Source organism: Orycteropus afer, unplaced genomic scaffold, assembly GCF_000298275.1.
Source record: "Orycteropus afer afer isolate SDZICR_OR568_19922 unplaced genomic scaffold, OryAfe1.0 scaffold00209, whole genome shotgun sequence".
Classification (NCBI taxonomy): Eukaryota; Metazoa; Chordata; class Mammalia; order Tubulidentata; family Orycteropodidae; genus Orycteropus; species Orycteropus afer.
In genome coordinates this window covers 5,961,026-5,976,586 of record NW_006921796.1, presented here as the reverse complement: position 1 = coordinate 5,976,586, position 15,561 = coordinate 5,961,026, and the positions used below count along the sequence as shown (strand labels likewise).

General features: G+C 46.3%; 1 protein-coding gene across 1 annotated transcript in view; it reads left to right on the top strand.

Annotated features, from left to right (window-relative positions):
• Window positions 1-655: 655 nt before the first annotated feature.
• The window catches only part of CHST11 (carbohydrate sulfotransferase 11), a 432,318-nt gene continuing 417,412 nt past the window's right edge, over window positions 656-15,561 (top strand). Inside the window, exon 1 of the mRNA XM_007948244.2 lies at window positions 656-773. Coding sequence (XP_007946435.1) covers window positions 656-773 — 118 coding nt within the window. The remainder of the gene's footprint in view (window positions 774-15,561) is intronic.

The window sequence follows — 15,561 nt, the reverse complement described above, 5'->3', positions numbered from 1 at the left end:
GCGGACGAGCCCGGCAGGGGACTGAGGGCTTTTGGGACCCTGCGGGAGCGCGGCGCGCACTCCGCACTCCGCGGGAAACAGCTGGACGCGACCAAATCCCGGGTAGGGGCGGGGGGAGCGCGACGCTCCGCCCCGACGCGCGGGTCCCTCCCTCCTCTTGGCTCTCCGCAGGCGCCCTCCCCTCGCGGAGGACTGCGAGTTGCATTTGGTAAAACCCAGCCCCGGAATATATAGATCATTGGAGCGCAGTGAAGTAGCCTTTGGAGACGAGGGAGGGGGCCGGTCCGACAGCCACAGCGGCCAGCGCAGCGGCAGCGGCGGCGGCACCATCATCGCTCGCAACCCAGGCTCTCCGACCGCGAGGAGGCAGCGGCTGCCGCCGGCGGGAGCACAAGAGGTGGCGGAGGAGGAGCAGGAGCGCGCAGCCGTTGGGTCTACGCATCTCTGCACTTCCAGGGCAACTCCGGCGCCTTGCACACCCCCGCCCGAGGCTGGGGGCTCCGAAAGCGGCCGCGAAGCCAACCCGACACTGCCCCGGAGCCCTGCTCAGTCCTACCTTGCGCCTCCTGGACTCTGGTCCGTGCGGCGGGGTCCCGGCTCCTGCGCCCCGGGAGCGCCTCCCGGACACCCCGGCCCCAGCAGCCAGGACAAAGCCATGAAGCCGGCGCTGCTGGAAGTGATGAGGATGAACAGAATTTGCCGGATGGTGCTGGCCACTTGCTTGGGATCCTTTATCCTGGTCATCTTCTATTTCCAAAGTATGTTGCACCCAGGTAGGGGGCGCGTTAGCGTGGTTTTGTTGGATACGTATTTTCTTCTCTCTCGCGCTCTCGCTCCGCCGGGTTTCTGCCTCTTCCAACCTTACCTCTTCCTCCTCGGCCACCTCGGGGCTCCCTGCTGCCCGAGTTTGCCCGGGCCACCGCGTCCGCAAGGGGAGGAGGAAGGATCTGCTCCCTCTTCCTCTTGGTTCGGGGCTGGAGGATGGGACCAGGAGGGGCCGTAGTTCCACCCCCCCCCTTTCTTTGTGTCTCTCTTGTCTGTCTGTCTGTGAGGTAGCAGGGAAAGGTAGAGATTGTGGACAGCTGCCGGGGTTGGGGGTTGGTTTGAAGAAACTGAAACTCCCTCCCTGCTCATCTGAGGATGAAAGAGGCGCCCGGAGCCGATTGCTCTGCGCCCGGGCGCGCTGCCTCTTCCTGGTTGGGGGCCGGGGACGAATGGTGCACGCCCTGGAGAGGCTGCGAGTCCCCGCAGTGGGCTGGGGATCGTAGGGCTCGGCTCCCACGTGTACCGGCAGCGCTGAGCAGGTGTGGGAGAGGTTGGGTGCCGGGCGCTGTGTCTTCACCAGTTAGGAAGGTACCATCGGCTGGGTGTTTGTCCCTGGGGTCCAGCTCCGTAGTGACCTTGGGGCTGGTGCCATCAGGGCCTGTTTCACCACACCCCTACCTCCCCAGGGACCCAGCGCTGAGGAGCTCGAAGCTCCTGGCCACTGCAGTTTTGGAGATAACTTTGGCCGGGTCCTGGCCTGACGGCCAAGTTGCATCCCCCACTCCTGGGTTCCGAGCAGCCAGAGTCCCCCTGGCCGTCTGGGAACTAGCCTTCTCCCGTCGTCGCCCCAGGCTGAGGCGAGTTCCAAATCTGAAATCTGGATTAGGGGAGGGACGAGGCTCTGCCTTTCGGAGGGGCGCGAAGTTAAGTTTGGGACCTGGAGCGGGAGGGGAGACTGCGCGCGCGACGCCTAGGGGTTCACAACTGGGCTTGGGAGCCGAACAGGTAGATCCCTCGGAGGAGGCTTCCGGGGTAATGGGGGGGGGTGTCTCTCCACCAAGTCTCTGCCCCCCGTCCCTCACCTGGCCACGTTGGCCGGGAAATCTCATTTGAATGTCCCGGAGTTGCCTTTCACGGTGCAGTCATAGGAATAATTTGCTTTCCTAATTGCAAGGAGGAGGGAGCTAGAAACACGTTTCCTTCCAAGGAAACGACGTTTGGTGTTTTTCTTTTTTCCTCTCGCCTTTTCCTTTCAGTGCATATCTAGCACTTTAAGCAGACACAGCCTTGAATTCATCAAGCCGGAGTTTGGGTCGATGGCAGAGGAATAAAACTGTTCATTCCATCAAACACACTGGGCCCCGCGTGCTGGGAGATTCCTTGATCGTGCAGGCACCTGAATGGTTCCTCTGCCTCCCTGGCCTGGAGCAGTTGTAAAGGCGACCACACTGCCAGGATCTGGCCAGCCACTACCACAAATAACCTCAGGACATCCGAGCCAGCCCTGTAAAAGATGGCTTTTGTTTGCAGCTGGGTATTTTTAGTTTAATGTCAGCAAACTGCAGGGGTGTTTGTCTCCTCACCCAAACTGGTGGTTGTGAAACTTGTGAGGGAATTTAAAAATGGACCTCACTTGCATTCCGGGCAGCCAGGCGGTGGCTGCAGCGGGCAGGACCAGACAGACAGGGCCATGTCAGGGTGCCAGGCTCCTGGGGCCGCTGGAGAACAGGCCAGACTCCACCCTGGAGGGCTGGGGGACTGGGTGCTGTGCAGATACATTGGGGCTCAAACAGCTTAAATAAAGAAGTGTGTGTAGGCCTTTTAAAGTTTTGCTGGGACTGCCCATGCAAGGTTGTGTTCTGCAGAAATGCCTGGAACAGGGATGAGGCTCAGCCTCCAGCAGGAATGCACTGAGCTTCTCTATATCTGTTAGTTGTGCAGAGAGATAAGATTTCTGGGAGCCTGTGTTTGTCATCCTCTGAGAGAAGTAGGAAATAGCTTTCTAGCCAAAGATACCAGGAAGAAACTTCCAACTTGTAATTGGCACTTTGCTAAAATTCCCTGCTCCAGTTAAAATACTATGCTGACTTGAAATAGCATTTGCTCATTTTGGTCTAGCCTTTTGGAATCAGGGATGATGCAGAAAAGCATTTTCTAAGGTTGGCTGATAAGACTTTGTCCTTGATTGGCCTTCAGCCTTTGCTTGCCGTTCTGATCCTCTGCACTTAAAGCCTGTTTCCACACAAGAAATGCCTTTTGTTTATTATTCGCATCTCTGAGTACGTTCTTCCGAGATTTTTTTCCAGTCCATAGCAAATGTTACTTTCAATACTCTCTATGATTGTATAACTGCAGCTAGTGCCATTGAACCATTGATTCCAACTTATGGGGACCCTATAGGACAGAGTACAACTTCCCTGTAGGGTTTCCAAGGTTGTAAATCTTTACAGAAGCAGACTATCACATTTTTCTCTTATGGAGTAGCTGGTGGGTTAGAACTGCTGACCTTTCAGTTAGCAGCCAAGCACTTAATCACTGTACCACCAGGGCTCCTTAGTTCCACTGAGAGGGCCTCCTTATTTTCTGTGACATATTGTTCCATGCAGATTCCATGTCAACAGTCCATGATTACATGACACATAGAAATTATGCTTCGAAGTCCATATTATGTACTCCCCCATTTCATTAAAGTCCACCACTGCTGAAGGTGATGCTAAATCCTTTTCAGCCTCTTTGAGTTTCTTTAAAAGTTCCATGTCCTTCTCTGAAGGATCTTTCAGTATGATCCTTGAACTTACTCTTCAGTCTCTCCCTTGATCCAGATCATCTGGGGAGAAGCAGAAAGGACACAGCCTGGCACAGATTGTGTTGCTAAAAATTTGGAGCCCTCTGGCAGGCTTTTCACTTACCTGTATCTGAAATAGAGAAAAAGGACTACAAAAGAAATGGGCTCCCAGTCCCAGTGGTGGGTAGGGATTACCTGGATGGTGCGAGGAGAGAAAGAGAGACAAGGGGACAGCTGGCAGGGGGCTGGCTGGCTCTCTCTCCGACTCTAATCAGGGGTCCATTGTTTTCTGTACTTGCTTAATTTATAAGTTGAGTAATGGATCATTGGTGGGTATGGTGGTTTAGCAGAAGTAGATCTTGTCAGTAAGTGTGTCTTTGATACTCTGAGTTAATATTCTTTGTTTAAGATTTTTTTCTTTTTTTTTTTTAGGACAGGGACCAGGGTTTAGGTTCCATTCTAATGTGGATGCCTTGCACCAAGACCAAAACCAAACAAGTTGCCGTTGAGTCAGTTCTAACTCATGGCCACCTCAGAGTAGAACTGTGCTCCGTAGGGTTTTCAGTGGGTAGTCCTTCAGAAGTAGGTCACCAAGTCTTTCTTCTGAGGTGCTTCTGGGTAGATTTGAACTGTCAACCTTTTGGTTGGTATTCAAATGCGTAACCATCTGTGCCATCGAGGGAGTACCCGACAAATAGTAGGAACTCAGTAAAATATTTGCTAGGTGAATGCACAAAGTGGCTGAACTCTAGAAGAGCAGCTTCTTTGGTTTTCAGGAAGGCTGCTTCACACCTCCATTAGGTAGGGGTGCTTCCCTGCCTGCCTGGACCGAGATCCCTTGAGACATGGACACGCTTACAGCTTCTCCTGCACCAGACAAGAGCGGTTACCATGGCCTAGATTTGCTGCTTCCAAGGTGGCAGGCAGCAGATTCGGTACCCTGGGTACTGGCTAAGGTTGTGGTCCTGAAGTCAGAATGGAACCATGTGTTTGTGATTTCTGCACACATCTGAGTCCATCAGTAGTACATCCTGTGCAAGTGCATCCTACATGAAAACTGCTCACATACCTTCCCCAGACGGCTGGACTTTGATGGCGCTGTCATTAAAGGCAGGGATGAGAGGCCCCCAGGCTGCGATTGTGCCCTGGGTGTGAAGACAGCTCCTCTGAACCCTCCTTTTGTGTTACTCCGTAGGGTCTAGGTTTTTGTTTGAAACTACTGTTCACAGAAGGGAAGCCTGCGGAGAAGGCCTTTTTTCCCCCTCTGTCATTCTTTCTCTTTTTTTCTTTTGCATTATGTTTATTCCACTGTCACCTGGAATTTCCTTGCCTTGGTCGAATACATTGAAAGCTTATCCCCAGATCTCTTGGGTTACTGCTTTGTAGTTGTATTTGATTGTATTTCATCTATGCAATGCATTTTATACTATAATGTTAATGTCATTATCAACATAAGATGTGCTCCTTGTAGAGAATTTAGGAAGTACGGAGGGGAAACAACCATCCATATTCCATTACCCAGAGGCAGTCAGTACTTTGTTGTGTATATTACAAACCAATTAAAGAAACAGTTGCTGTCGAATCTGTTTTGACTGTTGACTCACGGCAACCCCATAGGTGTCAGTGGGCTGTGCTCCATACTGTTTTCAATGGCTGATTTTTCAGGAGATCACCAGACATTTCTTCTGCCATGCCTCTGGATGGACTTGAACCTCCAATCATTTGGTTAGCAGCTGAACATGTTAACCATTAGCACCATCCAGGAAGTCTCTATATATTGTAGTACTTTGGACATGTTATTAGGAGGGATTATTAGTCACTGTTGTCAAATTGGTGCCAACTCATAGTGACCCCTCCTTGGGTTTCCGAGGCAGTATGTCTACAGAAGTAGATTGCCCGATCGTCCTTCCAAGGAGTGGCTGGTGGGTTTGAACCACCAGTCTTCCGGTTAGCAGTCAAATGCCTTAGGCGCTGCACCACCAGAGCTCCCTTTTTTTGGGTTTAGTCTCTGGAGAAGGATGTCATGCTTGGTAAAGTAGACCAAAACCAAATTCACTGCCGTTGAGTCGATTCCGACTCATCGCAACCCTCTTTGGGTTTCTGAGATGGTAAATCTTTGCAGAAGTAGACTGCCCAGTCTTCCTTCTGCGGAGTGGCTGGTGGATTTGAACTGCTAAATTTCTGGTTAGCAGTCAAATGCCTTAGGCACTACGCCACCAGAGCTTTTTTGGTAAAGTAGTGGGTCAATGAAAAAGAGGAAGACCTTTAAAGAGGTGAATTGACACAGTGGCTGTAACAGTGGGCTCAAACATAGCAATACTTGGGAGGACTAGGCAGTGTTTTGTTCTGTTGTATAGTGGGTTGCTAAGAGTTGGAACCAGGTCGATGGGACTTAAAAAAATACATGTATTTTTTTTTTTTTTTCAATTGTGATTTGGGTAAAATGTTTCAGAGCAAATTTGTTTTCCATTCAACAGTTCATACACATTTTGTTTCACAACATTGACTGCAATCACCACAGTGTCACAGCTCTCTTCCCACTTCCTCCCCGGGGTTACCTTTTCCCTGTGTCTTTCTTTCCTATGCATGCCTGCCCTCTAAGCTTTCTCCCTGCACAAGTACTGCCCTTCTGGTCTCCCATGGTTGGTTGTCCTAAGGAGTGTGCCTACCTGGTGTAATTGTTCACCTTCAAGGCCTGTGCGTTGTTTGGCTGGAAGGTAAGTCGCGGGAGTGAGTTCAATTCCAGCCCTGAAGGGTGACTGGGGGCCATAGTCTCAGGGGTTTCACCAGTCTCTGTCAGACTAGTAAGCCTGGTCTTTTTTTTTTTTTTTTAATGATTTTGGGTTTTGTTCCACATACTTCTCCCACTCTTTGAGGATCTCCAATTTTGATTGCTTTCTAGTGGTTGATGGTGGTAGCCACGTACCATCTAGTGCATCTGTTAACAACTTACATGTTAGAAAAAGTAGTTGTGATCATATCATGCATTATCTGCTTGATGCTATATAATTTTATTAAATGCATTATGATGATGACTACTAGCCCTGGTTATGAAGGTTTAAGGACAGAAAGTTTTAACCATCACCTTTAAAATTTATATTGTTGTTATGTGCTGTTGAGCTAATTCCTGCTCATAGTGACAGTATGAGGAGAACTGCCTCAAAGGGTTTTCTAGGCTGTGATCTTTATGGGAGGAGCTCTGGTGGCATAGTGCCTAAGGCATTTGACTGCTAACCAGAAGGTTGGCAGTTCAAACCTATCAGCTACTCCTCGGAAGAAAGATTGGGGAATCTACTTCCATAGAGATATCACCTCGGAAACCCAAGCAGGGGTCGCTATGAGTTGGGACTGACTCAATGGCAGAGAGTTTGGTTTGATTTTTCGGAATCTACAGGAGCAGATTGACAGGTCTTTTCTTCTGTGGAGTGGTTGATGGGCTCCCACTATTGACCTTTCGGTTAGTGGCTGAGTGCTTAACCATTGAGCCACCAGGACACTTTTTAAGTTTATAGACCTGCATAGATCGCTCTGCCTCTACCCCTTTGCAGGATGTTTGCCCAGTTTTTGTCTTGTTTCCTGAACAAAACATTTAAAATGAATCTTTTTGCTTATATAAGAAATGATTTTATAGTCACGCCAATTCATGGGGGCTGTTTTTATGTTTTCCATCCAAAACTCTCTTTGGGATAGCGTGGAGAGGGTCTCACATATGAACCTTGAAGACAGGCAATGAATAACTGAAAGATAAGACATTTTAGTGGGGGACCTCCCTTATTTAAATTTTTGAGCATTAATGGGTATCTTCAGAGCGATGTTGAGGTGAAATAGCTACACACTTGAAAAATTTCCTTCTAGAGTTATAGTCACTCTTCAGGAGTCCCCATTTTATTGCCTTCTGAAATAAAATGGGTGGCCTCTCCCCCCAAAAATCGTTGGGGTTTTCTGCAGGCCAAGGGGCAAGGGGCAAGGGGCAAGGGGCAAAGGAATCCATTCTTCAGTCCACTGCTGTTTGCATTTATCTGGTTGAAAAATCATTTTGTTTATGACTAACTTCGTCAGCAGTGCCATTTAAAAACAGGAAATAAAAGGCTGACAAGTGCAAGCACCACCGTTTCCTTCTTAAATTTACCAAACAGACAAACCTCTTCTTCATCTGGACTGGAAAAGGCTCTCAGGAAAGTCACTGCCAGCAGGCTTCATTGTCCATTCAGAAGCTGAGAAAATCCAGAAGGCATTTTGCTTACCCATTTTCTCTTTAGGTTTTCATCTCTTGCATTTTGAGGGATCCATCTTAATAACAAATGAAGGAGGAGATAGTTCTTCCTTGGAGATCATCGACCGATCTTACCTGCTAATTAAAAGGTTCTAGATTTGTAATTTTTGATATATCTTAGATCAAATGATTGATTAAAACCTATAAATAACATTGCCTGCCCTTCCTTCTCTCCTACCTACATACCTACCTATGTACCTGCCAAAGTACCTACCTATACTAGTATTTATTAACTATCTGCTTTGAGCTAGATATTGTTCTAGACACTGGGGATGAAAATATATCCGTCTTCACGGAATTTACATTCTAGTGAGGAAGACAGACTTTAAGCAAATGTAGAAGTAAAATATATAGTATGTCAGCTGGTGTTAAGAGAAAAAAAATGTAAGGAAGATAAATGAGGGAGGCTAGTGGCAGGGCTGTAATGAGGAAAGGTCTCACAGACGGACGTCATTGGAGAGCAGAGACCTAAAGGAGATGAAGGAGCCTGCCCTGTGTCCAGTGGAGGGAGAATGTTCCAGGCAGAGAAAAGTGCAGGTCACATCCCTGAGGGGAGAACATGTGTGGCATATTCAAGGAACAGCAGCAAACAGGTCAGAGTGTCAGGGCAGAGGGAGAGTGGTAGCAGATGAAGGAAGTGAGGTAGAGAGAGTTTGAGGACAGGCATGGGAGCCATGGTGGAAGTGATGAAGCGTGGTTGAAAATGAAAGAGCAGTGAATCGTGCCCTTTGGTAAAGTGGTTGCCCTGTAAGCCCCATTTCCCTTCTATCCTTGGTGGCGTAATGGTTAAGTGTCCAGCTGCTAACTGAGAAGTTGGTGGTTTGAACCTGCCCAGTGGTTCTGTGGGAGAAAGACATGGCAATCAGCTCCCATAAAGTCAGAGTCGATTGAATGGTACCCAACAAAAGGAGCCCCCAAACTAGAACAGCAATGTACAAATCAGAAAAAGGAGTTTGAGAAAAATTATAACTGAGCTTGTTTTGGGAATGCTTAGCCAACATGTTCAGGGTGCCATCTGTGGTACCCGTGAAGAGAAACAATCCTCAACACCCTCTGGTGTATGGTTGTTGCTAGGTGCTGTGGAGTTGGCTCCTGTTCGTGATGACCTTATGTATAACAGTGAGACGTTACTTGGTCCCGTGCCATCTTTATGATTATCAGTGGCCTTATAGTAGGCACTCAATAAAAATGTGTAGATTACATAGATTGGTGGTTTGCGAGTGAGAGATCTGATTGTAGTCTGAAGGTCCCCATAACCCCACCAGTTGTTATATTTTATCAGTTCTGAGACACATATTTTTTCACATTTTGGTATGTATGAAATTTGACTATCTTGTAACTGATGGCATCTTAGCCCTGTGCTGTTGTCTAATTGGCAGGCTTTTTCTTTCTTAATGCTGCATCAGGTAACAGTGATGCCATCCGAGGCCACCTCTGTAAATTGTAAAAGTACTTCCGGTAAACCACGGCACACTCCGTAACCTCGTTACAGTGATGAAGAAAAGGCACTCCTGCCAGACACAGGCTCCAGCCGGGCACCAGAAGAACCAGTTGGTCCCCATTAGTTGCTTCATAAAGACTCTCCCAGCATGTAGGCTGCTAAGGTCTTCTCTTTGCCTGTGAGATTTGCACCTGTTTTCAGAGTGTTAGGATTTGTAGGAAGGAGCCCTGGTGATGCAATGATTGGGCACTTGGCTGCTAACTGAAAAGTTGCTGGTTTGAACCCACCAGTGGCTCCGTGGGAGCAACCGCCTGGTGATGTGCTTCTGTAAAGATTAGAGCCTAGGAAACCCTGTGGGGCGGTTGTCACATGGGGTCACTGAGTCAAAATCAACTGCACAGCACCTAGCACCAACAGGACTGGCAGTTAGTATCTCTTTCTGATGAAGAGTGAGATTTGTTAAGAGTCAGAATAAGAAAGGTGGAGAAATAAGTTACTTAACTTGGGACTTGAACCTGGAAGTTCGAGTGAGAATGGAAACAGAAGTTTCTTGGGGAAAGTATCACCAGTGTACACTTTTTTTTTTTTTTTTTTTAAGGCCACTGAGCTCTCAGGACCTTTGTCATTCCTCGTCTCTGTCCTTTTTGAAATGTGTTATAGTTGTTTGTTTCCTGTGTTTCTTCCCCTTTTGATTCAGCAAGGTACAGATTCATCCAGGCCCACCTCTAGCCTTTGAGCCTGGCCCAGAGGTGCTGGGTTGTTGTTGCTCACGGGTGGGCCATTATGAGCCACAAGATTTTCATTGGCTTGTTTTTTGGAAGTAGATCACTAGGCCTTTCTTTCTGGTCCGTCTTGGTTCGGAAGCTCTGCTGACACCTGTTCATAGCAGCACACGGGCCTCCACTGACAGATGGGTGCTGGCTGCGCGTGCGCTGCGCTGGGCAGCAGTTGGACCTGGGTCTTCTGCATGGAAGGTGAGAATTCTACCACTGGCCACCACTACCTCCTCACAGGTCTTAGAAAACGTTTAAAGAGTAAATGAGCAATTTTTAAAGACATCCCTTTCACCCCTGTCCCCAGTTCACCAATAAACACAGAGCCCAGGGGTAAGTGCCAGGTTGAATGGCTGCATCCAGACAGCTTCTGGTGTGGTCTATTCCAATTGTCTCCCAATCCTTCTTGATCTAAGCAGCTCTGGTGGCACAGGAGTTAAGGCATTCAGATGCTAACTAAAAGGTCAGTGGTTTGAACCCACCAGCTGCTCCACAGGAGAAAGATAAGACAGCCTCCTTTTGCAAAGATTTGTAGCCTTGGAAACTCTATGGGGCAGTTCTAGGCAGTCCTATAGGGTTGCTATGAGTCGTAATTGACTCGATGGCAGTGGGTTTGGTTTGGGTTCATCCTTGATCCTGTTCTGTTCTGTTCAGTCAGGGTTCAGGACAGGAAATAGAAAGCTGTCAAGGTATTTTAAGCAGAAAGGTATTTAATACAGGGAATTTGATGCTTATAAAATTGTTGAGTGGACTGTAGGGTGGGGCTCTGGGCTGGGCCTCCGGAACTGACTCCCAACTAATGGTACTAGGATAGGTAAATACTTCATTAAAAACATACATTGGCACAGCTGCTCAAAAAACTGACCCACAGTGTGCTGCTACCGCTGAGGCTGTCCCCAGATCCCTGGAGTTCAAGAGCAAACTGATGATGCTGAGAACCAGCAGTCAGAAGTTGTGATGCCAGAATGACATACTTCCCCACTGCCAAGGCCACCGCAGCTTCCTCTTGACACCCAGAGAGCTGGAGAGTGTACTTTGTCAAGCTTTTGCTTGACGAGTGAGTGCTTCTGTTCAAAGGAGCCACATTCACATCTAGAACTCTAGCTTCAAGGAAGCCCAGGTGTGGGTTTTAAATGACCAGGTTCTACAGTATAGAAAGGCATTCTAAAAGGGAGGTGAACTTGGAGGGGGATCTATGTAAGAGATCCTGGACAGAGTGGGAGAATGTGGAACAAAACTCAAAATCATAAAAAAAAAAAAAAAGGGACCAGGTTTGCTGGTCTGATAGAGCCTGATGGAACCTCTGAGTCTATGGCCCCTAGCTGCCCTTCTGGTCTGGAATTGAACCCACTCCTGTGGCTTCTAGCCAAACAAAAGATAGGTATATGAGCTAAACATTTACATTAGATAGATACACTCCTTGGAGAGATCAATCATGGGAGAATCGAAGGGCTGTGTATGCACAGGGAGACAGCTCAGGGGCAGGAATGTATGAGAGGGAAGGACACAGGGAAGAGGTGGCTTTGGGGAGGAAATGGGAGGGGAGCTGTTGCATCTAGGAGATTATGGTCAATGTCATGAGACAAAGGGAATGTGAACTGCTGTATGGAAAATGAATTTGCTCTGTGAACTTGGACCCAACTCAATAAAAATTGAAAAAAAAAAGCTAAAAGGGAGTGTAAAGTGCTATTTATGTAGAGTTCACAGTGTATCAGGTATTGTAAATCATCTAGAGATGATTTAAAGTGTGTGGGAAGATGTGCCCAGGCTGTATGCAAATCCTATGTTTTTTTATATAAGGGACTTGAAGCATCTAAGGATTTTGGTATCTGCAAGTGTCCTGAAACCAGTCCCCCATGGATACCAAGGGACAACTTGTGTGTGTGTATGTGTATTTATATGCTATACTATAAGCATGTATAGTACAGTTCAAGTAATCTCCCAAAATACATTTTCCAAGTTAATCTCAAATTGAAAATGACTGGTAAGAGACCAGGTAAATAAGTTATAGTCATGTAAGTTAAAGCTTCTATGATTTTAGAACTGCTTGTAAAAATCTTAGAATAGGTTTGGTCTTTACATCATTTCCTGAGATAACTTACATCTTTTCTCTTATTAACTAATGCTTCAAGACTAATTTAGTTTCTTTTTGGGATGATGAAAATGCTCTGGAATTAGGTAGTGGTAGTAGTTGCATAACATGTTAATATACTAAAAACCACCAAACTGTATACTCTAAAAATATGAAGGGATGCTGTCTGGGTTGGTGAGGGGCAGCAGACAGCGCCAGAGTGTGGGCTGGGGAGTGTCAGATGGTCCTGGTCTGTATCCTAGCTCCGCTATTTACTCTGCAAACTTATTAGCTGTATTATCTTGGGTGCATTATTTAACCAAAGCCCTTGATGTTGTTGTTGGCCGCTGTCAAGTTGGCCCCCAACTCATGGCAACTCCGTGCCCAGTGGAATAAAATGCTGCTTGGTCCTGCCCCACATCCATTTTTGGCTGTGGGTTGGACCATTGTAATCCATATGATTTTCAGAAATAGATCACCAGGCCTTTCTTCTAGTTTGTCTTAGTCTGGAAGCTCCACTGAAACCGGTTTAGCATGACAGCAACACACAGTCCCGCACTGAGGGGTAGCTGGTAGCTGCCTGTGAGGTGCATTGGCTGGAACTGAACCCAGGTTTCCCACATGGAAGGCAGGAATTCTACCCCTGACCCCTCAAAGCCATGGCTTCCTTTATTAAACAGGAAAACAGTAGTACTGTGATCGACTGTATAAAGTAGACCAAATGTTAGCCGCTATTAGTAGTAATAGCAGCCAAGTATATGTTTCTCTACAGTCTTAAATATCTGTGCCTTCTAAACTAATATTCTGGAAAAAATAAAAAAAGGGAGATGAAATGGAAGTTGAGCAAACCATCCCCAGTACCCACCATACCCCACTGGTGAAACATGTGCCCAGCCATCCCCAATATATTATAAGTGACTTATGCATATTACTGCCATGATCTAAATGTTTAGGATCAGGATCCTGATAATAACAACTGTAAATCTATGTGTTCATTGTCTTCTGGGTAATTCTTTTGGTTGGCTGCTTGTCAGCTCTGCCTCTAGCATTCCTTTTACCTTGTAACGTGGCACAGAGTCCCTGAGCAGTGTAAGCGGTTAGTGCAGTCAGTCAGCTGCTCACTGAAAGGTTGTTGGTTCAAGTCTGCCCCGAGGTGGCTTGGAAGAAAGTGCTGGGGATGTCCCTGTGAATAATCATTGGAAACCCTATGGAGCATGATTCTGCTCTGATACACTTGGGGCCATCATGAGTTGGGGTTGACTTGATGGCAACTAGTTTGGTTTTTTTAAAATTGAAATTCTTTTTTTATTGTGTTTTAGGTGAAAATTCACTTAGTTAGAAGTTATTTAAAAATATATATTTTAAAAAATGAGTAGTATGGTAAAGCCCGGTCTAACTCATGTAATTTATTTATTTATATTTTAACTTTGTATTGTGATCTGGGTGGAAGTTTACTGAGCCAGTTGGTTTTCCATTCAGCAATTCGCATCTACTTTGTTCTGACATTGCTTGCAGTTCCCACCACGTAACAGCACTCTCCCCACTTTCTCCCTGCTTCCCACTTCCACTGGTCTTTCTTCCCTATCCTTTCCTGCCTTCTGAGTTTTCTCCCTGGGCAAATGCTGCCCTTTTGATCTCCCACAGTTGATTGTTCTAAGGAGTGCATACCTCCCACTGTTACTGTTCACTTTATAGGTCTGTCTTTTATTTGGCTGAAAGTTGAGCCACAGGAGAGAGTTCTTTTCCAGGCTTAAAGAGTGTCTAATGGGAGCTCTGGTGGTATAGTACCTAAGGCATTTGACTGCTAACCAGAAGGCTAGTGGTTCAAACCCACCAGCCACTCCTTGGAAGGAAGGTTGGGCAATCTATTTCCATAGAGATGTTGTTGTTGTTGTTATTTGCCATTGAGTCGGCCCCGACTCATAGCGACCCCTCCTTGGGTTTCCAAGGCAGTATCAGTACAAAAGTAGGAATGCCCAACCTTCCTTCCAAGGAGTGGCTGGTGGGTTTGAACTGCCAGCCTTCTGGTTAGCAGTCAAGTGCCTTAGGCACTATGCTACCAGAGCTCCTTCCATAGAGATACTGCCTCGAAAACCCAAGGAGGGGTTGCTGTGAGTTGAATCGACTCCACGGCAAGTGAGTTTGATTTTAAGAACCATAATCTTGAGGGTTCTACATGTCTCTATCAGACCAGTAAACCTGTTTTTTATTTTATTTTGAGTTTTGTTCCACTAACTCATATAATTTAAATAAGATATGTTATTTATACTGACTTGGCATAAACTTAAGCATTACCTAATATTGCAGCTATAAAGCATGTGGATTACTTAACTTCTCAGTCACTCAGTTTTCTCATCTATAGAATGACATAGGAGAGTACCTCCTTCAGGTCTTGTGAGGATTAAATTAGAAAAATGTTTATAGAGCTTAGAACAGTACTTAGTAAGCGTTCAATGTAAGGTGTATGTTATCAGTAGCAGTAGAAACATGGGGGAAAATAACAGCTTCATGTACAGGTATAGGGGAATAAATAAAGGACATTGTTTTAGAATTTACCTGATTAGAATTTGAAGAATTGTTTTTTACATTTCCTAATCAACAAAACTAAGATTTCTGAAAAATAACCCAGTACACAGTATTTTAGCACCTCACAATGCCTATTATCATCACTGCCATTAAGCTTGGAAAACAATGTGTAAGAAATTTAAGATGCATAATGCGTAAAGCAGTACTTGTTATCATCATACATGTTATTGTTTTAAAATAGTCTCTTTTTAAAAAATTTTTTGTTGAGCTTTAGGTGGATGTTTACAGAGCAATTAGTTTCCCATTTGACAGTTTGCACACACAGTGCTCCATGCCGTTGGGTGAAGTCCCCACAATGTGTCAGCACTTTCCCCATTTCCGCCCTGGGTTTCCTTTCATCTGAATTTTCTACCCCTTCCTGCCTTTTCATCTTTGCTTTTGGGCAAATGGTGTCCTTCTGATCTCATATAATTGGTTGTTCTAAGGCACATTTTCCTCTTGGATGTTACTGTTTATTTTATGGGCATCTTTGTTATTTGGCTAAAACGTGGTCTCTGGGAAGGGCATCAGTCAGTTCCAGGTCAGAAGCATGTTTCATGGCCATAGTCTTGGGCTTCCTTCAGTCTCTGTAGAATGTTAAGTTTGGTCTTTGGTGTGCATTTGATTTTTTGTTCTACATTTTTCTCCTGCTTTGTCTGGGTCTCTGTTGTGATCTCAGTCAGAGTGATAATCAGTGGTAGCCGGGCACCATCTATTCTTCTGGTCTTGGGGCTGTGCAGGCTTTGGTTCACATGGTCCCTTAGGATGATTGCTCCCTTGAGTCTTTGGTTTCCTCTGCTCTGGACTGAAAGAGACCAATAATTATATCTTAGGGTGGGTGCTAAGCCATGATATTTCCAGTCACCTCGTGTGCATGTGAGAGCTGGA